General features: G+C 43.4%; 2 protein-coding genes across 3 annotated transcripts in view; one reads left to right on the top strand and one right to left on the bottom strand.

The window, feature by feature from the left end:
* Pxk (PX domain containing serine/threonine kinase like) overlaps positions 1-17,220 on the top strand; it is a 63,764-nt gene extending 46,544 nt beyond the window's left edge. The window contains exons 13-18 of one of the 2 annotated variants that reach the window (XM_028786038.1): positions 965-1,013; positions 3,160-3,237; positions 3,743-3,829; positions 4,357-4,426; positions 7,213-7,272; positions 15,970-17,220. In XM_028786038.1, coding sequence (XP_028641871.1) covers positions 965-1,013; positions 3,160-3,237; positions 3,743-3,829; positions 4,357-4,426; positions 7,213-7,272; positions 15,970-16,190 — 565 coding nt within the window. In that variant the 3' untranslated portion in view covers positions 16,191-17,220. Of the gene's footprint in view, positions 1-964; positions 1,014-3,159; positions 3,238-3,742; positions 3,830-4,356; positions 4,427-7,209; positions 7,273-15,969 lie in introns of both variants that reach the window. The other variant, XM_028786036.1, reaches the window with a different exon arrangement.
* A 1,469-nt stretch (positions 17,221-18,689) lies between these two features.
* Pdhb (pyruvate dehydrogenase E1 beta subunit) lies at positions 18,690-25,124 on the bottom strand. Its single transcript, XM_028786028.1, has 10 exons — positions 24,754-25,124; positions 24,627-24,680; positions 23,237-23,344; positions 23,081-23,143; positions 22,955-22,990; positions 22,182-22,467; positions 21,719-21,829; positions 21,348-21,439; positions 19,465-19,606; positions 18,690-19,210 (listed from the first exon to the last, which is right to left on the bottom strand). Exons 1-10 carry the CDS (start codon positions 24,793-24,795, stop codon positions 19,065-19,067), a joined length of 1,080 nt encoding a protein of 359 aa, XP_028641861.1. The 5' UTR covers positions 24,796-25,124; the 3' UTR covers positions 18,690-19,064.
* Between the last annotated feature and the right edge of the window lie 614 nt (positions 25,125-25,738).

Genomic DNA, 25,738 nt, shown 5'->3' with positions numbered 1-25,738 from the left:
AAACCCTTGTCCATGGACGTGACACTGCAGCATCTGTTTTCAAACCAACAGCCACTAATAACAATGCACATAAGAGAAAATAGATTTACTTTGAAACCTACAGCATCTGCCATAGACTCCTGGGTTAGAGAGCACTGGGTCAGGGAGCAGTGGGTGAGGCTGCTGTGCTTCAGTTTGCACTTGCATCATCTCCCCAGGGCTCTTTGCGTGTTCCCAGTCTCAGCATCAAGACAGATATTCTGTCTTCCCCAGAACATTCCACCCCATGGGCTTCCGCTTTGAAAAGGTGTGTCCTGTGTTTACTGAAAATCTGGAACTCAGAGGATGAATGGCAGGGGAGGGCCAGAATTCAAGAAGAATGCTGAAAAAAGGTGATTTCTGTGAGGATGTTTCTGTGAGGGGTGAACTTCTGTCTGTATCAATAAGTTTTCACATTAAAAGCACTAAGCCACCTGGGCACTATCCAGGCAGTCCTTCTAACCACAGCAGTCCAGAGCCTCCTGCTGTTGTTTCTAGTAACATACCTTGGAAGAAAGGATTGATGCACGCCAGAAACTGCTGTTTTAAAATGATGTCTTAGATTCCAGTCAGGATAATTCAAGATGTACTAAGTTCTAGAATAAACTACCTTTTCTGAGGCAAGAAAACAAATAGTTCTGTTTAGAAACATCTGTTAAATATATCTGCAACATTTTGTAAACTGGGAAGACAACATAGAAAAAAAAAACAAAGAATTTTTTCTGTAAATATTATATGGCCCATAGTGTCAAGTATAACTGACCTGGTCCCTCCCTAAAAGCAGGTCTGAGGGAACCGAGTGACTTGGAAGCACCTTTGCCTTTGCTGACAGATTTGGAGTGGTGGCTCAGGGGCTGAGAAGTCTTAAGCTGCTCTGACCAGTTCTGAGTACACCCAATACTGAGATTAAACCCAGGGCCTTACGCATTTGTTTCTTTTCTTATAGATTATTCAGTGATGTTTTGCTAACAACTTCTGAAAAGCCACAGTTTAAGGTAAAGCAAATTATATAATTTTGAGGTTTGTGATGTAAGTTGACTTTGAAAATTAATTTTTTAAAAAACAAAAAGGTTCATGATATGAAAAATTAGAAAGCATCTAAATATCCTATAACTAGTTACTATTTTGACTATTTATAATACATGGGGTTGTTTTATTTGTGTGTGTGTGTGTTTTCCTTTTAAGGCAGGATTTCTCTGTGTAGCCTTGCCTATCCTAAAAGTTGTTCTGTAGACCAGAGTGACCTCGAACTCAGAGATCCACTTGCCTCTGCCTCCAAGTTCTGGGATTAAAGGTGTGTACCACCAGTTCCTGGTTTTCTTAAAAAACAGACTTGGATAGTCTTAAACTTGCATCAGTCTTCTTGTGTCTGCCTTCCCAGTGCTGGGTTATAGGCATACACCACTATGCCTAGCTATAGTGCATGTATTTAAAGTATTTTATCTAATAAAAGTGAAACGTATAAAGACAGTGTAATAACATGGAAAGTGATTTTTTAGGCCAATATCAACAAAATAGTGGGATCTGGAAGGCAGAATATAAACCTATATATCTATATCTAAAGAAAATTCTGGAAGGAAGTGTTAGGAGAAGAAGCGGTATGGGAGGTTAATCTTGGGCTTGGAACTGAAAAGCCAGAGTCAGGCCTTGCACTGTGGCTGCTAGTAGTCCAACCCAAATATTTGTAATTCTTTCTAATTATTGTTGTTGTCTGTCTGTCTGTCTGTTTTGTTCGTTTGTTTGCAACAGGATCTCACTATAACTCAAGTTGGCCCAAAACTTGCTTTATAGCCCAGGCTAGCATGGAACTCAAATTCTCCTACCTTGCCTTCTTGAGTGCTGGGGTTAAAGGCTTGTGCTACCATGCTAAACTTATTTTATGTTTTTTTATAGTGGCCATCATAATGGCTATGAAGAGATATGATATCTAATATGTGGTTTTGATTTCTATTTGTTCAGTGTTGAACTTTCTTCTGGTGATGAAAGCACCATTTGATAAGGCAGGGTTTTTTTTTTTTTTAATCATTTGTTTATTTTCTTTGAAGAAATATCTATTAAAGCCCTTTTCCCATTCTTAAATTCGGTTACATATTTTTGTTGTTCATTTGCATAAGTTCTTTTATATCTATGATATCAAGTCCTTATAACTATTGAAATATTTTAAATTTCATTGTGAGCAGTGTCCTTTGTTGAACAAAGTTTTAATTTTAACTAATCCAAGATATTCATTGTTTTCTTTCATTGCCTATGTTTTCGGTGTTATATCCAAGAAATCATTTCCAGCTGGGTAGGATGGTATATGCGTATAATCCCTGAGGCAAGAGGATCATTAGTTCAAGGCCAAGCTGGGCTACATTAAAATGGCAGGCCAGAGCCTTCCAGTAATACCCGACCTTAGCAGAGAGCCAGAACTGGTGGTGGGTGGTGGCAAACAGCAGGTGAGGAAGCTGCAGGGGGTGGGTCACAGGTGCATGCAAGGCCCATCTGGACAGCTCAGAGATGCTGTCCCCCAAACAAAAATAGTCAGACGAGCAGTAAGAACTGAAGGAACTACAGGTCCGGGGCCATGAGTGCCTTCTGAGCTTTAGGAGCTCTAAAGTTTTAGTTACTTTAGGTCTTGTATCCATGCTGAATTAATTTTCAAATATGACTTAAGGTGATGATTTAATTTTACTACTTTTTATGTAGGCATTTAACTTTTACCAACACTCCTTTGAAGGTGTTCTTTCCTGGTTGTGTGTGTGGAAGACTATGTGTCTGTGTACAAAGGGCGTGTTTCTGGGACCTCTCATTCTGGTCTATTAGCTATGTAATAATTGGTTTTGAAATGATGTTTTGTGAGGTCATGTAATAGTAGGTTTTTATACTGTGTTTTGATGCTGTGTTTGTTCTTCTTTGAGACTGCTTTGGCAATTCTGGAACCCTTGAATTACTTGAAACATAGTGTGTTTATGCTTTAAGTTTATGCATCTGTTGACTAAGAGTGCTGGCAAGGTGATTGGCTGGTGTACATGGAGTGTGGCTTTAACTGGCTCTGCTGTAGATGCCCTCCCAGTGATGATGGCCTCTGCTGCATGTGTTGAGAACTCAGGAGACTCCAACCACTTCACTCAGTAGCTCATGTACTGCTTCTCCTTTCAGATTCCCACAAAATTAAAAGAGGCATTGAGAATTGCCAAGGAATGTATAGAGAAGAGACTCACTGAGGAACAGAAGCAGGTAAGCCGGCAGCTGTCCCTCATCTCCTGTGACCATTTGGTGATCCATTCACAGTGATTGGCTTTGGACGTTCACCCCATACACATTTCATGCATACTTGCTCTTAACCAGATTTTGGGCTAAGTGCTGTGACACAGAACAGTATCTCACAGTCCCCAGTATCTCACAGTCCCGCCCTCAGTCTGCTCAGTCTATGTAGAACAAGCACATGCACCGGTGTGATCATGCTTCATGATCAGATCTTGCTGGTGGGGTGGTTGGCAGCACTCATGGGTCATGTGCTTCTGTAGAGATCGACGGCAGGAAGGAATTGGGAAAGTGAGAAGGATCATCGTCACTCAGCATGCCCTTCTCCCAGAGAGCCAGACCTGAGCCACAAGCCGGCCAGGAAAGACCTTGTTTATCTTAACAGCTTCATGTGGTCAGACATATAGGAGAAGTCTCATTAGGAACCTGCTTTAGGTAGACTTTGTTTATACTTGTTGGGAATTGTGATCTCTTAAAGATTCACCAGCATCGAAGACTAACGAGAGCTCAGTCACACCATGGGTCTGAGGAAGAAAGGAAAAGGAGAAAGATCTTAGCTCGAAAGGTAAGCCTGTTGTCCCTGTGTTCCCTTAAATCCTTGGCTGCACATGGAGAAAATTCTAAGGCTAATGGTGCACACTTAATGACACAATCTTATCTTGGAAGCTAAAAAGATTTCCAGATGACTGGTGTGGAACTTAACACACACATACCCTAACTCCCACTAGGTCGTCCTGCAGTCTTTCCTCCAGTCCGTCCTGCTCCTGTTTAATAGATTATGTTCTTAGTGGAGTGTTAGACACACACATGTACACACATACACGTATACACACTCACGCGTGCACACACACACACACACAGGTCAGTAGCATATAGTTTGCTGGCTTGCATTATGGCAGGCAGCAATTGGAGGAAATGGTCAGCATTTTGGGTTTATTTTCTCCTTTGGCTTGCAGTTCTCTGCATTAGGTTATGAAGCTGAATATACCATTCTTCATAGCTGGCTAAACTGTATGTCTGGAATTTTTTTTTAACTCTCAGCTCAGTGTACTTTTTCTTTGCTTACCACCCACCCTTCTTTTATTTTTAAAGAAGTCAAAACGGTCTGGTGTTGAAAACAGTGAAGAGCAGCCAGTGAAGCACAGTAACTCCAATAATTCAGGTAACTGGTTAGACATTGTCTTGGGGCCCAGCATCCAGAGGTGCAGTTCAGGACTCTGTAGGTCATACGGAGACTGGATTGAGCAGTGCAGCAATGAGAGCAGAGATTAGAAAAAGACAGGAGGATTTGACATGGAAGAAAATCAGGCCCTTCTGTACATGGAAATTAGCCTAAATCTTTCCTACTGCTCTAGAACCCATGTGGTTGAAGGATGTGTTCCCTTAGTGGATTAAGGAATAGAATCTGGTGGGGTGGGCCGGAGGGTTGTGTGGTGTGTGTGTGTGTGTGTGTCAGAGACAGAGGGAGAGAGAAAACCTCTTGAGCCATCTCTCAGCTATGATCAGGACTGATAGTCTTTACAGTCATTCTCAGCTGTCTCTCTGCTGGCTGTGCTGACTTTGAGCCTAATATATGTTCAACTTTGGACCAGATTGAGAGTCAGACTGAGTGATCTGTTTATGAATCTGTGAAATACAGTTCAGTAGAGAAGGAGGCTTCAGTAACCCAGGCAGTTTCAGCATGACTGGGAGATTGAAGTTAAGCCGATTATACTTTAAAGAGACAAAGGACCCATCAGAAAGGGAGGAGCTAGATATATGCAAAGAAGAGGGTGATGTTGAAGCTAAAGTGCCAAAGGTGAGCATTGAAAGCCATGCTGTCCATGTCAGGAGTGGAGGAAGCCCATTCATCTCTTCTTCAGCACTGGAGTAAGGAGGGACAGGTGAAGAAGCAGAAGTCTATAAAAGTGGAAGGAAGGGCGGACGCGGCAGTATATGCCTGTAGTCGCAGCTACTCAAAGCTGCAGCAGATTCTTTAAGCACATAAACTGAAGACAAGCCTGGACACTGGTAGTGATACTGGATGGATGGATGGATGGATGGATGGATGGATGGATGGATGGATGGATGGATGGTTCAGTGAATCAATCATAGGTCATAACTCATTTTTCTTGGTCAGTTCAGATGTTTGCCTATACTAGAGGAGATACTGAGAGGTAGACAGGCAAATTGAGCTGTAGCTTGAAGTCTAGACGCTCTGAAGCTGGAGATTGCAGAGGTGTAGGTAGTACTGGAGATTGGAATGTAAGTCCTAAAACTCTAGGAATAGGATGAGAATCATGACACTATCACAGAATCCTAGGTCTGAGCCTAAGTCTGAGTTAGGCAGAGTTGATGAGAAGAGGAGGTCCCAGTGAAGACCAACATATTTGTGGGGAATAGAAGCTGCTATGACTGGCATATAATTTCATATTTGGAAATCCATTTGCTTCATAGTTATAGGATGAGCAGAGGCTAGTCAATGTCATGGGTAGGGGAAAAGTATTCTCCACCCCGTACAACTATACACTGGTGACTCTGTTTAAGCAGCTAGTTCTTTGGGAAGCAGAGAAGGCCTACTATTTCCCTTCCCAAGGTTAGCTCTGTTCCACATGCTGCTGGAGGGAGGGGTCACCAAAGAAGTCCAAAAGTGGGATAGGGATGTAGCTTAGTTGATAGAATGCTTACCTAGCATGCACAAGGCCCTGCTTTCATTCCTCTAATACAGTGACATGGGTATGGTGAAACGTGCTTGCAGAGAGCACTTATGCAAACAGGAGGATCAGGATGTCAGGGTTATCTCTAGCTACATAGCAAGCTTAGGCCAGTCTAAGACACATGAAACCTGTCTAAAAAACAAAAATCCTACCCAAGATACCTCAGGAGTTTAGGAAAGTCAAGCACCGTTTATTGATAGACATGCAAGATCCGTTACCAACCAGTCTAGAATCACAAGTTCAGTTTTCTGTCTTTAAGATCTGTTAGTGACCAGCCCTGCTGTTGTACAAAGCTGAGGAAGTACTGTGACAGCTGTGGTTTAGTTAGGACCCAGTATGTCCACAGGTTCTGACACATCCTCTGAGTCATTAGTAGAGTGATGATAGAGCCCTAACCACAGAGCTACTGGTGGCTGCTCCGTGCTGCATGACAACAGCCCTCCCTTTGCGTGGAGTTCAGGGGCCCAGGCTGTCCTCTCCATAGAGCCGAGCCTTCCTGGTTATACACAAGAGGCTTCTGCTGCAGGGCTAATTCCTTGTTGGGCTTGGGGCATGTTTTCTAGGGAGTTTCAAGCTGTGGGTATTTTGGGTTCTGCTTATGGTTTTTATCCTAAATGAGGGTGTTTACTGAATTCCATGTAAGAAAAGGTCTAGAAAATCTACAGACTTGAGCCTGAGCATCTTTAACTGAATGTACCTGCGGGTAAAGTTGATCTTCAACAAGTCATGCCTCTTGTCACTTTGGTCAGTTGAGATAAGATGTTTGCTTATCCTAAGGAGATACTGAGTGGCATACAGGAGAACTGAGCTGGGTGTGCTCATGCACGGCCTGTGATTCCAGGGAAGATCAAGAGGGTGAGAGGCTAGTCTGGGCTACTTAATGAGACTCACAAATAGTTGAATGAGGTAAACCTAAGTGGGTGTGCCACAGGCTGCTGTGACCATAGTCATTTGTCATTACCCAAGGATGGCATTGGTTCAGGAGAGATTCTGCAAGCAGTGTATATGCTACCCTGTCCTCATTGGTCAATAAGGCTGAGTGCCCTGATGAAGAAAGTACACCCTGCACTGGAGTGAAGAAAACTTGTCACCACTAGTCTAATTCCTAATTTCTGTCCTTCATCACATGGTTCCACAAGCTCCACATGCTGGGCTAATTACAGATTCTTCAACAATGCTGAAATTCTTCCCATGCCAAGGTTCAAATGTCTGCCTTCGGTCCCTCTGAGGATTTCTCTGTTTTTCTTAGCAGGATCTGGGGCCAGCTCACCTCTCACATCCCCATCGTCTCCAACTCCACCCTCCACAGCAGGTTAGTAATGTGGAAGGTGACATGCCTCCTTTCTCTTCATCAACAGGGGAGGTGGGCTTGCCTTGGCCCAAGCATTTCAGGGGTTAGACCCCATCTGTCTTCTCCAGAGGGACATATGCAAATCAAGACGTGTGTCATCTAGAAGCCTGGGTTCCCAAGCTCAGCACTCAGGGGAAGGGTTGCTTTCAGGACCCCTAGTCCTCTGTAGCTCAAGCTTTCTGTTTGCTGAAAAGCCTTTTGCAAGGCTCATTGGGTTAGAGCTTGTGTTAGGGCAAAACAAATACACTGCTGCCTTGGCCTTTGTCCTACCATAGTTTTTTCCTCCAGACCTTCTGCTGTTGGTTTGTCATGTCAGAGCTGATGAGATATCTAGCACAGAGTAAAATATCCCTACCAACGAATTTCCTGATAACTGTTTGTTCTCTGTCTTGTCCTGGAAAGCACATAATTATTGGATAGTCATCATTAACTATTGTTCCACCTTATGAACTAAATCAGATACTGTGAGGATTTTTTGGGAAAAAAAAACTGACAAAGAATTTGTCTTTGTGAGTACCTACAAAAACACAAGTTTTGGAATACTGTCTTATGTCTTTCCTTTTTGAACTAAGATCTTTTTTTGGTCATTTGCAAGCTAGTAAAAACAGGGGTGGGGAAGCATTTCTGCTTCTCCTCCTCGGTGTCTAAGAAGCTGGTTCTTCTATTCAGTTCATTGCATGTCCTTGGAAGAGTTCTTTCAGTTGTGTGATAGGGAAATCTTTGGCAGGATTGGTCTAAGCTAACAGTACCATACACTTTAATGCTTATGGTATTGCCCAGGAACCTCTAAGAGTTTTAAAGTGGCTGCCTTTAAATGACTCTAGCTAAGCCTCCTGGGGGGAAAAAGTGAATGCAAGAGGGCTAGGTTTGATTGACTCTCTCCCTCCTGGCTAAGAGGACTTACTGTAGAATGTCTTCGGGCCTGGGTAAGTTTTATGTAGCAAAATGCCAGGTCATGGGGATGATTCTCTTGTCTCTGACTTTCTCAGCAGATTTTACAAGGAACTTCCAAATAGACAGAACTGTCATGTGGAGATTAACTGGGCTAACTACACGTTTCTGGAAATCTACTGTTTTCCTATTTTGAGCCATTTTCCACATAATATGGTGCTATTTCCTATCATTTGTATGTGCTGAGGAAGTGGAGAAGATTCTGAGACTTCTTATCCCTGGTTACCAGGGAGATACCTGCTCAGTGTGCAGAGCGCTTACTTCACTGTGAGAGTGGTAGTTCTGGGCAGCCTCTTCCCATTCTCATCTTTAGATGCCTTGTTTCCTTCATAGTCCAGTGACCCTTCTGCAGGGATCTTCTAGGTTCCTTTCTCTAAATGGGAGTGATATCATATAATAACAACTTTACATAAACTGAGGTAACTCCGAGAATGAGAGAAGCAAGCTGAAATGTCTTGTAGCACCCACTCAGTATGGGAAAAGCTCCATCTAAGGACAGTGGGGTGGCAGGGAGCAGTACTGTGAACTGAGGGGAAAATGTTTTGAAGCTCACTCGCAGTGGCTGTCAGGAGAGGCTTCTGAGCCAAAGTAACAACTCCTTTGTTCCTTTAGTGACTTTGTTGACAAAATTACTGACAATTATTCACCCCAAAGACTATATTCTGACCTCTACTGGCTGTTACTTGTAATGAAGCTCAGAGCATTTGCCTAGTGACCTAGCATTGCAGGTGTTAAGCCAGGTGAACAAAGGAAGTCTGCTCACCTCACATGTATTCAAGATATGTTTACAGGTGGTCCAGAGTTCACCAGGAACTGTGTTGTCTGGGTTACAGACAGAGGCAGACAAGCTCCAGCTGATGTCCCATGCCTCAGAAGTTCTAAACTGTCAGGCACAGTTCAAGCAGACAAAATTTTCTCTAAGGCCTGCTAATATTTTGTTCCAGTAGCTCCCTTGAAATAAACATTTTTATTGTGGTGGTGCATGGCTTTAATCCCATCACTCAGGAAGCAGAGTCACTAGCAGACTTAACTGTGAGTAGCAGCGTTGTGGAAGGTAGAGGCTTGCTCTATTTTCAGGGCTTCTCCTGGGTGAAGTGAGGGGCATGATTCTCAGCCTGGTAGGGCAGCTAGGTCAGGCCCTGCAGCAGCTCATTGTTGGCCAGTTGAGTTGAACAGTGGAACTTCTAATAGCTTCCATTTTAAGTGATCATGGTAACCAGATAGGGTCTAATTTAGCTGTGTTTAGGATTTGGCAGAAGTGGCAGACATTTCTAACTGAAGAGATCTTACCAGTATGAGCCTTGTCTAGCAACTGAGACCCTCTCTGCGGCTGCCTCCTTTGGGACTGTTTGAGATCAACACTAAATTGTTGGGACTAATACTATTTCCCCAAGTCTGGTGGCAGATGCATTGGTGGAGTGGCAGTCTTGTTCTTGTTTTCATTTTTTGTTGTTTTTTTAGTTTTTCAGTGAGAAAATTTCCAGTACTTTTCTACTATTCTATGACTCATAAAGACAGCCAGCTTTAAAATTCCTTTATCTCAATACACCTCATGCCAGGCGTTCATAGAACTTAGTGTTTTAAAATGTACTAGATTGCACATACAAATATTCACTGTCACCATATTTGGAGGACCAGGCAATGGGGCTACTACCTGTATTCCCTCTTTTATGTGTGTGTGTGTGTGTGTGCGCGTGTGTGCGCGCGCGCGCACATTTGTGTATGTGTTTTGTGAGAATTCTGGGGAGGTCAGTAGAGGTTGTTGAACTCATGGAGTTACAGGCAGGTAGGAACCTCCACATTTGAGTGCCAGAGATGAACTTAGGTACGCATTCATAGCCTCTGAACCAACTCTCCAAGCCTTGTGGAGTGGGGATTAAGATGGGATCTCAGGTTGGCCTCAAATTCTTTATGCATTCGCTAATTTTGGAAAAAGTAGATTTGCAAAGGAATTAAAGAAGCTAAATAAACCTGAAACTCAGTTTTGATAATCACATCTAAGTGATGCGTATTCATTGTCTCATTTTTAAAAAAGAAATAGCCATCTATTTTTTTAAAGATTTATTTATTTTATGTGTATGAGTACACTGTCACTGTCTTCAGACACCAAAAGAGGGTATCAGATCCTGTTACAGATGGTTGTGAGCCACCATGTGGTCGCTGGGAATTAAACTCAGGACCTCTTAACCACTGAGCTATCTCTGCAGCCCCTCATTGTCTCATTTAATCCTCAACTTTCTTCCTGTCCAATGAGAGTGGATTCCAGTTTAGTTGTATTTTAGAGAAAAACTGAGCCTCTAATAGCATTGATAACTTGACCAAAGTCACAGGTAGTGCAGCTGCAACAGCCAGGATTTGAACTTGATTCTGCCTCTGTTCGTTTACCCCACTCATTGAGTGCTTGCTTTTGTTGGGGAATATCCATGACCTTTGTTTCAGTTAAACTGAAACTCCAGCTGCTCTGCTGGAGCGATAACTCTTCAAGCAGGGCCAGGACACTCAGGCCCATGCCCGGCTCTACCAGCTGCCCACTGTGACCTTGAACAATTCAGCTCTGTTCTCGGGAGCTGGCTTTTATTTTATTTTACTGCAAATAATGCTTTTTGATAAAAAAAATTCTAATCAACAGGGAAAATAAGTTCAAAATGGTGAAGGCATGATAAAGTAATGAAGCTTTTAGTATGGCAGTCAACATATGTAACAGCCTGTGCGTACTCTTCAGGGAGAGACGTTCTGGACAAATGGAAAAGCACGAGAGCCATGAGTCAAAGCACAGCCCAGACCCTGTTGCAGGTTTCCTTTTTCTCTTCCAAGTAAAATCTCTCCAAACCATTATTTTTAATCTTCTCCAGACCCTCTGCCTCTAGATGTCTGGAGTGGGAGGCTTGGAGATGTCTTTTTCCTAGAGAGCTAAGAACTGGCTTTTGAAAGGATCCTTGGCCAATAAGGTGGCCCCATGTTGGTAAAAGTGCTTGCTGCCAAGCCTGACAACCAGAGTTCTATCCCTGGAACTCTTGTGATAGGAGAGAACTGTCTTCTTCAAGTTGTTTGCTGACCTCCATACTGTGCTGTGGCACTTGTAGAACACACACACACACCACATAGTTCGTATTCATGGCACAGCTTTTTTTGTTTGTTTGTTTTGTTTTGGTTTTTCCAGACAGGGTTTCTCTGTGTAGCCCTGGCTGTCCGGGAACTCACTCTGTAGACCAGGCTAGCCTTGAACTCTTGAACTCAGAAATCCGCCTGCCTCTGCCTCCTAAGTGCTGGGATTACAGGCGTGCGCCACCACCGCCCGGCCATGGCACAGCTTTTTAAGCAGTAAATTATCAAGACTTTTTGGTAAAGTAGTGAGCTCCTTTTTTTTAGCCCCTTGATAAAACAGCCTTGATGATAAAATATGGAACAGATTACTGGCATCTGTTCTGCTGCACACAGAGAGAAAACCTCTTTGCACTTCAGAAGTGCATGTCATGCTTTTAAATAAATAAAAGTAGCATCTATCTGGCTTAGAAAAGTGTGAAGAAAGTGACTTGTTCATTTGCTGTATTCTGAAAGGTTCGTGTTTTTAAACCAAGGTATTTTGTGGTCAAGTGTACCCCAGTTTACAGTGAGAATACATAACATGCATCTCAGACTAACATTTTACTGTTACTATTTGATTAAATGACATTAAACTCTGAATAATAATAATTTTCTCTCTCTCTCTTTCCTCTCACTCTCTGCTGTCTTCAGTAGAGCATGCACCACTTTGAACGTGAATTTTCGGTAAAGTAAACTATGCTGACGTATCCAGCTTTAAAGATGCTGTGTTTCTGTGTGTGAGATTGGACCCAATGCATTTGTGTCACTGGTTAACAGAGCTGGAAGCAGAACAGAGACCATTCCCTTGTTGGGACATTTCAGTGAAGCACAGCATCTTTAGAAGACCCCCAAGTCACTTCATGCGTATTCATTTCATTTCCTCCACGACCTTCTAAAGTCTTCATCTTTCACTCCAGTTTTAGTTTGGAAATATGGGCTCTAATCGCATCAATGGCATCTGAGTGCAGTTTTGGAAACTGTTACTTTCAAAGTCCTGCTGCAGAAACATTGGTTCCCAGTCACTGGTGAAGAGTACATGGTATGAGGCAGTTGAGTGTTGGCATAACTTCCTAGCTTTTATAATTGATGATAAAAAATAATTCTAACTCATGCTTGGGAATTATGAGTAAGATGTAAATCTCTTCATCTGCCTAAGGCAAAGGTGACCCAAAAAACTGAGGACTGCTGTGTCCCTGTGTGACTGCCATTTCTTCTGGGTCTGGTATGATCTAGTGGTCAGCTGACCTACCCATCCTACAGAAACCTGGAGAAACTACTAGACTTGACTCAGGACTAGGTGACTCCAAATGTCCTTTTTACAAAGGTGTTACAGATGTGCCTGGCACAGCAACCCTCCAAAGATCTAAACTGCATAATTTTTCTTTGTGTACCAGTGTATATCCTCTTTCTGGCCCTTGGATGATTGCCACATTCTTAATGGATCTGGTGGAGGGGCTTCTGGAAGAGTTAGGTCAGCTAGTATTGGGATTTTTGTCTAAGAGAACATAAGCTAGGAGGGAACTCAGGACTGAGACCTGGTTGTCACTGTAGGTGTATTTCTAGGAACATGCCTCATCCTAGTTGTGACCTAATATACCATGAGTCCAACCTGCAGTTTGTTTGCTCTTTTCTCTTGTCTGTGCCCTTGGATAAGTACAGTATAGGTACAGAGTATCGGCCACTTGTTTCAGGTCTATCACGGGGCAAATTGTCAGCTTATTCTGTCCCTTCCCCTTTTCCTTTCTGACATTGTTGCTAATGGTTCTATCTTATACTCACTAACCTTTAAAGGAAGTTAACAGACTCTTAAAATGGCCAAGGACAATGAACAGATGGAGCTTATGCTCAGAAATGAGCTCCCAGTGTAGTCCTGCCTCCATCAGTTCTGCCCTTCTATTACTTAGGGCCTCCCCTCAACTTCCATATCCTTTGGAGGTTAGGTTCTACCCTTGTTTTAGTGTATACACCAAGGCCTGCTGTAATTCTGACAGGCCTAATAAGGAAAAATGGGCTTCATGGGATATCAGGCCCTTTGGGACTGGTTAGTCCAGCTCCCTATGAGAAGGAATCAGGGTATTTACTTCCTCCCACTGGAATGAACAGCTCCACTTCTACACATTTCTCTTCCATTTGTTATACAGGCACAGGCTAGCCCAGCTTCCTGTGAGCAGACATCAGGATGCTCATTCTTCCATTTGCTATATAGGCATAGTACTTCAGATGGTATATTGATATCAATGATACCTGAGGGGTTTGTTAAGTGACAGTTTCAGCCTTCACCTAGAAAATGAAGATCCATTTACTGAAACCACTCCTAACTCCCAAACTCTGGTAGTGCATGTAAGGTTGTGAGACCAGCGTCAAGGGTTGGTTCTCTGTGAAGACAAGCTTGCCAAGACCACCACTCTCACCCATGAATTCAAGACTCTGAGCCTGGCTCTAGCCTTCCTGAACCCTGGACTGGAGAGTAACCAGTCTCAGGATGGCCAGTTTCAGGCATGCAATAGGGCCCCAATGCTGCTGCAGTCCACGGATGTCTTCTTGAGCCTTAACCCTGCAGTGGTTCTTCAGTCAGGGGTCTGACCACAAAGCTAGGAGGGAAGCCTACAGCTCCTGGTCCACATCAACCCTGAACGTCATATTACATTCTACTACCCTTTTTCTGGCCATTAGGATAATGCCTGGTGTGGGGTGGCCATTCATTTCCATATGGGCAAGAGCTTTCTCCTCTGGCAGCCTTAGTACTGCATGCTGTCAGTCAAGAAACTCAGTTCCAGAGCTTCAAGAGAGACCTCCTCCACCCCAGCATTCTACTGGCTTTACCCAAATGCTTTAAGAAGAATGTTTCTGCCCTCATTCTACCTGGGCTTCGTAGATTAACTTCCTCTACAACCCTGACAGAGCCAAGAATATCTCCCACAATCCACCCTAGCATAAAAGCTAACTGAGTGTCATTCATTGTTGAGTAAAACCAATGTAAATTACATTTTATTCATTTGTCTGTACTTAATCTTTATTTGTATTGCTTCATTATCATTACTTGAGAATTCCGTGATTACAGAGCATGAGAATGTGTATTTGTGTGATTCTTTAATTTCAGCTGTCTTAGGTTGAGGTCAAGATAGAAGGAAGGTAAGTGGTTTTTGTGAATCAAAAGATTTTAGCCATTGCTTGTCACACTAAATGAAAATGAGGCACTTACTTGAGTATTTTATTGGTGACCTTGAACCCTTCATTCTTTATCCATTTAGTGGACAAGTTGTCTTGCCTGTTATTCCTGCCGCTCATAGAGTGTGGGAACCACCCAGCAGACTATCTCCTGGAATGGCCAGGGATGGATAGAGGACAGAGTCAACCATTGATACGTAGGGTCTTAGGGAACAGTGTTCATAACCACCACACATTAAAATCTACTACAGCAGTGATGGCTCTCTACACTACCTTTTCAAGTTTAAAAAAGAAAAAAAAAAAAGCAAAGTGAAATTTGGGGATTGCTAGATATCTCAGCAAATAAAGGTGTAGGCTCCTAACCCTTGACAATATTTAAAAATTTACTATATTGCAAGTATACATGTTCCTGGAAGTTGAGGGATGTTTTAGAGACCCAGTCTCCCTGTCCAGGATCCCTGATGTTCCAGAAGATCCACACACACTTATGTGACTCATTCTGTTCGTAAGTTAAGCTACAGTGAAAAGGAACAGTACCTGAGAGACTTGCCCCTGAAAATGGGATTGCCCTATTCTCTAAATTCTTCCTGACAGGTACTAGCACTTATATTTCTTTAATGCAGCCCCATAGGGAATTATTCAGAACATACTCTGAGGGACTTGTAACACATTGGCTCCCTGTTGAGAATCCTGATTGGTTTACCGCTCTGTAACAGGTCAACAGATGTTCCTCCTGCTCTTGTCACCAGCTTGTCTCTGCCACTTTCCATGTTGTGGCTTGCCTCCATATAGTCAACCTTAAGGCTACTTCTCACTTATGCTCTGGCTCTTTTACAGTAGTACCTGCTTTTCAAGTGAGATGCAGTGTGTGGTGCTGAGAGATTGCTTGTCTATAAAATGCTCGCCATGCAAGCATGAGGACCTGAGTTTGAATTCCTAACACCAAAAAGAAATAAGAAATATCAAGGAGCAGTAGTACATGCTTGTAAAACTGCAAAGCTGGGTTGACAGTGATAGGGGGATCTCTGGGGCTTGCTAGCTTAGTTGAGCCAATCACTTCCTTCAAATATTATGTGAGGAAACAGGGATTGTTTGTCCCTTTGGCCCAACTCTGCATGCAGATTTGTTTTCACCTGTGAGCTCAGTAAGCAGCGCCAACCTCAACCTAAGCCATCCAGCTGGAAATGGAGTCAGAGCTACTCTAGGGAGAGATGTCACTGTGTGGTTTCACATACTTGATTTAATTCTCACATGACTCTCATTTAAAGGAAATAACAACCATTAAATCCCCCTGCCCCATTGCCACTTTTGTTGCTTCTAGTTATTTTTATAATCAGTGTTTGAAGACACCCTGAGAACATTTAGTCCCCACTGCCCATTCTGTCCTGGCCTGAGGAGCAGCATTCAGGGCAGGTGGGAAGGTGGAACACTGACCTACCCCTCTCTCCTCTGCAGGACTGTCTTCAGCATCACCTCCACCTCCTCCACCACCTCCACCTCCACCTCCACCAGCCGGTCCCTCGCCAGCCTCAGGCACAGAGATGCCTGCTCCGTTCCTGCCCCAGGCTGTGAATGGTGTAAACCGTGGGGCCTTGCTCAGCTCCATCCAGAATTTCCAAAAGGGAACTTTAAGGAAAGCCAAAACCTGTGACCACAGCGCTCCTAAGATTGGCTAATGCTTCTTGGTTACACTGGAGAGCAAGCTCTTCTTCTGTCCCACCCCACCCCTCTAGTACCTCTTCATAGGTGAGTTCTTCCACAGCTTCCTCAAGTCCCTTCCTGGGTGAATCCTTGCAGAGCCAGTACAAGTACAGCCAATCTTGCAGATACACTCCAGTTAGGAGGCTTTTCAAGAGGGAAATGCTCTCCAAATAGAATAAAGTGAGGCCAGCATTGCTGCCTTAATATTTTGCTCCTTTGTGACTGTAATGGGCTTCCCTTAGGGGCAGCATCATATGGGTATCATTTTCACCAGCGTAAGGAAAATGACATAAAATCAAAAGCAATGACAATATTCTGTCACAGAAGCAAATGGCCTTTGTCACTCTGTCCTTCCCACTCCTTTAGAAGTGTTCTCATAGCTCGTTCCTCTGAAGCATCTTTTGGTTATTTCTTAGGTAGCTCCCATGTGTGCTACCCCTTATTTCACCTCAGATGCTAACACTGTAACCAAGGCAGTTACACTGCTGCTAGAGCAGCAGGGGCTCTTCATTCTCCCATACACAGGGTAGACGGGGGAGTTCCTCAGAGTTCAGTGGGAAGCTCACTGTGCTGAGAGCAGCAACTCTGCATTTATAGTTAGTTCTCAGCTATAATGTACCAGAACAAGACATTAACCACACATAAAGCTCTTGCCAGTTAAAGGATTATCTTAGTCCTCAGCAATTAAATCTGTTTTGGGGTAGAAGGAAGGCCAACATTACAAGTGAATCTGGCATTTATAGTAATCACTTCTGATTTGATTTATCCAACTTCAGCATCTTTTTGATATTATTCAGTTATCAGAAATCTCTTATCCTATGATTTGCTTAAACCTTTTAAATAAATTGCACTTTAAAGGATTATAAAAAAATCCATCTTAAAATTCAAATACACACATCAGTGTTGGTTACTATGCAGAAAGAATGTTATTGTGTATAGTTTCATGTAATCTGTGATATATGTTCAGCTGTATTTTTTATTAAAATAAATCATGACAAGAAAGTATGTTGTTTACTCTACCCTGTCTCCTTCAATAACTTGTTTAAACCAGTCTTTATCATCAAGTTCTAAAGAGGCTCATATATGACAGAATAGCTGGGTTCTGGCAATGTAGAGAAGAACCTGACATAAATCTTTTAATTTTAAAAGGAACCCTTTACTAGGTGTGAGGAGTCTGTCAGACTGGGATAGAGAGAGATATAACTCAGCTCGCCCAGCAATTCAGGAAACCCTGGATCTGTCACCAGCACATTATCAACTAAGCATAGTGGTTTGAGTCTAACACTTGGGAGATGCAGGTAGGGAGGGTTATCGTCCTCTACTATATAATTAGTCTGAGGCCAATTTGGCCTACATGAGACCCTGCCTTTAAAAAAAAAAAAAAAAATCAAAGAAAGAAAGGCTGTATGTAAGGCTATGTGCAGTGTGGAATAATGACCCGTCTCTGATGGAAATCTGGGCCTGAGTGCTTCTGCTTTCTTGGGCAAAGTTTTAGACATATGAATAAAAGCAATAGTCAGAGTCTGGGGATGAAGTTCAGTAGTAGAGCATTTGGCTAACATGCACATGGCCCTGGCTTCAATTTGGGCCAAGTGTGGTGTCACACACCTTTAATGCCAGCTCTCTGGAGGCAGAGGCAGATGATCTGTGAAGTCCTGAGTTCTAGGCTAGGAAAAAACACAGTGAAATCCTCTAAAAAACTAAACGATCTATAGTAGCTATATACAGCATATCAAGTTATTTGACACATATATATGTAGTTTTTCAAGGCAGGGTTTTTCTGGGTAGCCCTGGCTGTCCTGGAACTCACAATGTAGTCCAGGCTGGCCTTGAAAACAGAAATGTTAGTGATGATAAAGCCTACAGAGAGACAGCTAGATAGCCCAAACTCATAATCCCAGTTCTTGAGTGTTGAGGCAAAATTGTTTGAGGGTAATGTGGCCTGCACAGTTCCAGGCCAGCCAGCAGTATACAACAAATTTCAGTTTCCAAACAGAACACCCTACAAAACTACTGGCTAGCCAAGAAAAAAGAAGTACCAAGAAGTACCAGGAAACAAAAGACTCGAGAATAAAGAACATCCACAGGGAGAAAACCTAAAATCCATTTGACGCTATTGCTTACAGTTTTGTTTAAATGACTGAAAACAGTGAAAAGATGAGGCCATTTTAAAGACAGGACAGCCTTGGAAGGCAGGACTTAATGAAGAATCCACGATTTGTTCTTCTATAGATCCCTTTGGGAGCAGCACTGGGCGTGGAATAAAGTTCAGGCACTGCTGAACCCAATAGAAAAGAAAGCGTGCAAGGGAGACAGATGAGCTAACTGGAGCTAACTCCTGCCTCTGCCTCCTGAGGCTCACTCCCAAGTGCTGGCATTAAAAGCATGTGCCACCACCACCCAGCTTGACACTAATTTCTTAATAGTACTCCAGTACTTTCACATACATTATATGAATATAAAAATACAATTACTCATAGGTAGGAATCCCCTTTATTCCTTATCAAAACAATTTAACAGCAAATGTAGATAATATACTTTTTGGACATATAAGTTATCTTCTGTGGGGGCATTCTTATCTTACCCCTCCTAGTGAAAGAGGACAAATTTTTATATTAATCTTATTCAAAGACTAGACTAACTTAACAGTAACAGAGAAAGCAGAGCATCTACGGTAGGGAGTAGAAACACTCCACTCATACGCACATTTAAACTTAACAGTACAGAGACACCTGCTGCCGCTTCAGCATTAACTTTATGACTGACTAGTAAGTCTCGGAGTATACATCAGGTGAAGTCCCAACAAGTATTTTAAATAAATTTCAATGCCTTGACATTCAAAGTCCAAATTAGACATTCAAAGTCTTCTTTACTGCAAATATGATGTCTTTGACCTGAGGTATGGAGTTGTCTTCTAGGATCTTTGCGTAAGGCATAGGGACATCAGCACCAGTGACACGAACGGCAGGGGCATCAAGGAAGTTGAATGCAGGGCCTAGGGAAGAGAGACGGCTCACTGAGAGGCAGACTCAGGACTCAGGAAGAAAAAACAAGGCAATGAATCCTAGTTACAGGGCTCTACTTTTGGTTTGACTTTTTAAAACATTTACCCAAGAGACAAAACCCTAGACTGACAAGTTGAAAAGTCACTTGGTCACCCCTAGCTTTTGATCTCTTTCCAGTCAATATTCAAGTACAGAGTATTCACTACAGCTTGAGTGTGTTCTAAAACCAGGTTCTTTGAAATACCTTCCATAATTCTGGCACAAATCTCAGCTCCTACTCCAAATTGTGGCCAGCCCCCTTCCACAGTTACGAGATGATTTGTCTTCATGACACTGGCTTCTATAGCGTCAATGTCCATTGGTCTGATGGTGCGCAGATTTATTACCTAATAAATAAGACAAGGCAGGAAATAGGCTTTATAGAATCTGAGAGACAAATACAGCCTTGACTCTAAAACACCACTTTTTGCTTTTGTTAATATTTGGATCTAAGAAATCTGAATCTGTCTATCAACAGGTACACAAATGTAGCAACTAAGAAAAACCAGTACAGTACTACATACCTGTAAGCTCACCACTTAGGATGCTAAGGCAGGATGACCCCAAGTGTGAGGATAGTGTTGGCTACACAGTGAGATCTTGTCTCAAACAAAAGTAAAAGGGGAATTTACAATTAAAGCAGAAGCCTGTAACCCCATCACAGTAAGCTTTGCTCACCTATAGGATTCACTTCTCCTTGGTTTCAATATCCCTCTTATCAAAATATATACTTGAGTGCTCAATATGCACCAGGCCGACACCATAATACTCCATGATGGAGGGGAATCCTATTATCCACATTTTTATAGTCTATGAAGCACAATGATACTTTCCAAGGAGAACTATCTGGTAAGTTCTACACAGGAGATTAGATTCAGTTACTTAAGATACTTAAGTCCAGCTCCCAGGACTTGTGTGTGTGAGTGTGTGAACAGTCAGAAGAGATGACCTCCAGTTTCTTCTTCAATCGTCTTCTGCCTTATATTTTTTAGAAATGGTCTCACTGAATCTAGACCTAATTGATTGGTTAGACTGGCTAGCCAAGCTAGCAAGCCCTAGGGATCCTCCCAGCACAGTCTCCCCAGTGCTGGGTAGCAAGCCCATGCTGCCATACCTCACTTGTTTTGTTGTGGTTTTGTTTTGTTTTTAAGTGAGTGCTGGGGATCTAAACTCAGGTCCTCATGCTTGCAGAACAAACCTTTACTGAATGAGCCATTTCCCCAGCCTAACAAGACTGGATCTTAACTTGAGAAAGTAGGAACTTAAAAGATAAAGAGCCACCACTTTTGGCTGTAAGCAGAGACAGACTGATGACAGAGTTCAAGGTGACCTGGAAACCATGATTCTACCTCTTCTCGTCTGAATCTTGAGATTACAGGCATGAATATACGATATAGGATGTGTGAGTGTGTACACAATAGCATATAGAAGCCTGCAGCATAGATGGGTGTGGTGGCGCCTTTAATCCCAGCACTTGGGAGGCAGAGGCAGGCGGATCTCTCAAGGCCGGCCAGCAACAGTGACAGCCAGGGCTACACAGAGAAATCCTGTCTTGAAAAAACAAAAACAAGCTGGGTGGTGGTGGCGCACGCCTTTAATCCCAGCACTTGGGAGGCAGAGGCAGGCGGATTTCTGAGTTCGAGGCCAGCCTGGTCTATAGAGTGAGTTCCAGGACAGCCAGGGCTACACAGAGAAACCCTGTCTGGAAAAAAAAAAAAAAAAAGAAAAGAAAAAACCAAAAACAAACAACAACAAAGAATTTACGGGCTGGAGAGATGGCTCAGAGTTTAAGAGTACTGGCTACTCTTCCAGAGATCCTGAATTCAATTCTCAGCAACCACATGATGGCTTATAACCACCTATAATGAGATCTGGTGCCTCTTCTGGCCTGCAAACATACATGCAAGCAGACCACTGTATAAATAGTAAGTAAATCTAGAAGGCAGAAGACAACTTTCAGGCTACCACATGGCTCTTGGGAATCAGAGATTGTCAGGGCTTGGCAGCAATTTTACCTGCTAAGTCAACTCATCAGTCTTGGATCTTACAAGGATTTGTGAGGGGTTCGGGGAGTGAAAGTCCACTTACCTCACATTCAATTCCCTCCTTAGACAATATAGTTGCAGCTTCTAGGCAGTGGCCCACTGGTCTTGAATGGGCAACTACAGTGATGTGGGTCCCTGAAATAAAGCAGTCACAGATTAGAGGTCAATGGAACTGATGTAGTACCAGTGACTCTGCAACCAGCTACAGCTTGTCTTATCAAACCGCAGCTTATTCTCATGAGCTGTACAATGAGGCTGTATTCATGGACATGAGATACAGACAGACTCAGAAAAGCCTAACTCGAGATCACTCATCCTTACTTTTTTAGGGTAAACTACAGATCAGTAACTTCTGACCTATGCAAACAAAAGGGCTACAGTAAAAATGATTAATGTATACCAAGGTGTTCTTACCTTGCCTTTCAATTTTGGCTTTTCCAATAGGAATCAGGAAATCTTTTGACTGAGCTTCTGCAGGAAGTTCAAATGCAACTCCATACATCAGTTCATTCTCTAGCATCACCACTGCAAGACATTATAAGTTCTCAAACAACAAATTACAGGCAAGATGACCAGGAATGCATATACCACAAAACTATTCATCTTATGAGGAAGCAGCCTGGTTTGTCTCATCTAGAAGCTTTATAGTTCACGCAGTCTGGTCAATAAGGTTAAGCCAAATGTGCAGGTATGCAGTAAATAACCAGGCCCTCGGAGTGAGAAGAAAAACTACATTTTTTACTATCTTTACTGTCTATAAATCATTAGTACGTTATACATATGCTGTATCTAAGCCTAACTAGATGTCCTCAATGGTTCCTTACATGCAGAGAGTTTATGTCAGCTTTTTAATGTTCAAAAGAGATGCAGGGGTTACCTGGATTATTATCACGAATGGCCGATTTAATAAGTCCTTTTGCATCCTCGGAATTCCAGGGGCTGACCACTTTTAAACCTGGGCAGTGCCCATACCATGCAGCAAAGCATTGTGAGTGCTGAGCAGCTACACCTGCTGAGGCGCCATTGGGCCCCCTGAATACTATGGGCACAGGCTGAAGGCCAGCAGACATGTAGTAAGTCTTGGCAGCTGAGTTTATAACCTGGTCAATAGCTTGCATAGAGAAATTGAAGGTCATAAATTCACAGATGGGCCGCAACCCAGCCTGTCAAATGGAAAACATCAATGTTAAAAAGACTAAACAGAACAAGGAAGAGTGGTGAATAATCAAACAATCCACTCTTCCAACATACAACAGCATGGGTTGAGGTTTTTCTTTCTTTTTTTTTTTTTTTTGAAACAGGTATCTCTGTGTAACTTTGGCCATCCTGGAACTTACTTTGTGGATCAGGCTGGCCTTGAACTCAGAAATCTGCCTGACTCTTTTTTTTTTTTTTGGTTTTTCGAGACAAGGTTTCTCTGTATAGCCCTGGCTGTCCTGGAACTCACTCTGTAGACCAGGCTGGCCTCGAACTCAGAAATCCGCCTGCCTCTGCCTCCCAAGTGCTGGGATTAAAGGCGTGCGCCACCAATGCCCGGCTCTGCCTGACTCTTGAGTGCTGGGATTAAAGGCAAACACCACAACACGCAGTGCAAACATCAAAAGATATTAAAGGAAATCTCCTTGGATGAGCTTCATAAATATTACATACCATAGCTGCACCAACAGCAATTCCCGCAAAGCCCATCTGTAAAGCAAACACCAGCTTAAGAACAAGCCCATAGGAATTAAAACTGATTACTTGGCCAGCCCCTCAAAGCCTACCCAGAAGGCGCACCTCTGATATGGGAGTGTCTATGATCCTCTTGTCGCCGTATTTCTTCCACAGGCCTCTGCTCACCTACAATTAAGATTTAGCCACATCACTTTCAAGTGGTTGTCAGGGCAAATGGCTACTTTTTAATTCTACATAAAGTTTATCCATTTCAGTTACCTTGTATGCACCGTCATATTGGGCAACTTCTTCCCCAAGCAGAAAAACTTTTTCATCTCTTTCTAGTTCTTCATCCATGCCTTGATTAATAGCTTCACGAACTGTCAACTGTCACAGGTATATAAACAGAAAACATGTTACAGGATTACTCAGGAGACTACGGAAACTCCCTTCTTTATACTTACCTATGCTGCCCACAACATAAAACATAATAAATTTAACACTCATGCAGGCAGTCCAAGTTCCAAGAATCTGAGGAGGCAAGATGGCCAACCCTGATGAGTTTCGTCTCCAATTTCTACATGGTGGAAGGAGGAAACTGAATCCCTGGAAGTTGACCTCAAGTGCACATGTGCATGCTCACACACATACATAAAGTAGATAAATACATATCATACAAATCCAAGTTCCAAGAATTTAACAAGGAACACTTACGCTAAACAATCCTTCACTAGATGTTAGTGACAAGCTTACCGAACACTTCTGCTGTACTGCTTGATGTGCACACAGTCAAGAAAACTGAGAGATTGCTAAACTAGCTCACAGGCAATTTCCTACATAGAAAACATGCCAGGCTGTTTTATCGATACACCTGTTGTACTAAGACTCAGAGAACTAGCAAGGAAGGTCTAACTATGTCTACTAACAACGACTGAGTATTAAGCATTCACTAGTGCACAACACGACATCTGCAATGCAGGGGTGCTGTTATGCTACTATAATATGTGGAATACTTCTGGATACGCATATTCCAAAAAAAAGCATGTATCTGCAAGCCAATGTTCTCAGCTCCATAACAAATCCAAAAGGTGGAAACAAGTCACCCTTGAATGAATGTATAAATAAGACACACAAAGGCTATGACTCAATGTTTCAAAGGAACAAATTCTGATGTATGTATTCTACAATATGGATGAACCTTGTTAAATAAGCCAGACACATAAGAGCAAAAGATTCAACTTATATGACGTTCTAAACCAAGTAAACTCAAAAAGTGCCAGAAAAGTACAACACAACAGCGACTGGAATAGTGTGAATTATTATCCTGTAAAGTTCTGGAAATTGATAGTGTATACAGTGAATTCACCCGATGTCACACTTGAACACATAAGGTTTTAAAGTTATATTTTACCACAACTCGAGGGTGGGGGTAAAAAAGTCAGGGAAACAGGTGGTCGTCTGTTTGACTGCCACCGGCCTCGAAGGGATGGGTGCCAGTATGAGTGGCACCGGGAGGAGACAGAGGCAGAACCAATCATACACAGGACGCGGCCGCTGTCAGGGTCCGAGATGCCACCCGGCCTTGGGGCAGATGCGACCCTGATCTCTAAGGCAAGCTCCCGGGACCCAGGACCCCCTCCCGGCCTTGCCCGGCGTCGGGACCGGTTACCTGCACCGCTGCGGGCGCCGAGCGGTGAAATCGCCTCTTCAGCAGCCCGGAAGCCTGGTAGAGAGAGAGAAAAGGGTTCAGAAAGGGCACAGAGCCTACGGCGGGCGCGCCAGGGGCAGCTACCTACCTGCCGCAAAGGTCCCCGCACCAGACCAGCCACCGCCGCCATCTTGCCCGTGTCCTCTACTCGCCGCCGAATGACAACACAGAAGCGCCGCAGACCCCCGTCCGGCGCAGCCAATGGTAAGGCGTGACACCTTTAGGGCCCGCCTCTGTGCGGCAAAGCCAATAGAGAGTGGTAACTGAGAGACCCGCCTTCCTGAGAAAGCCAATAGTAAGACGCTCTTTCAGGGGCCCCGCCCCAGGCTTTGGCAGAGCGCGACCTATGAGCTCCGCCTCTGCATGCGTAGCCAACGGCCGGTTTCGACGCCTGCGAGCTCCGCCCACCTAGCGAGTCGTGGTCCTGCGGAGGTGACGGGAGGCTGCAGTTCCTCTCTGACCTGGTACACTGGGGATAACTTTGCAGATCGCCAGCGGCGGCTGTCATGCACCTAGCACGCCCTGCACTGAGTCCTGACTGCTAGCTGCTCACGTGCCAGGACTGAGTCAGTGCGGCCTGATCCGACCGAGGCTGCAAGGACCTTAAGGCCACCCCTTTGCGGGTACTAAAGGCCTTGAGCAACATGTGAACCTTGCACACGCAACAGTGGATAGTGAACCTACCAATGTATGAATGGGCGCTGTCAATTGAATATAAACAATAGCTTTCATGTATGCACTAAGCGTCCAAGAATTATGAAGTCTGCTTGATAAGTGATTGTAACGTAATCCAGGCGTGAAGAGGTGAGGAGATTGTTCTGATCATGCTGAATTTAGATGGCATACCGGGACTGGAGAAGCCTAAAGCCTAGTTTTAGCTGGGTTAGAGACATTTGAGAATAGCTACTTAGATGCAGTCTTTATTTTCCGCTTTCAGTCTCATCGACTGTAAATGGAATAATAGACACTGAGGTATGGGATCACCTCCTTCCAAACCTCCCTCGTTGCTGCCATCAGGTGATCACCTTGTGAGATATATCAAATATGAGTCTTTTCTATCAAAAATTATACAA

The sequence above is a fragment of the Grammomys surdaster genome, unplaced genomic scaffold (genome assembly GCF_004785775.1).
Source record: "Grammomys surdaster isolate TR1022 unplaced genomic scaffold, NIH_TR_1.0 125428, whole genome shotgun sequence".
NCBI lineage: Eukaryota > Metazoa > Chordata > Mammalia > Rodentia > Muridae > Grammomys > Grammomys surdaster.
This window is presented reverse-complemented; position numbering and strand designations above follow the sequence as displayed.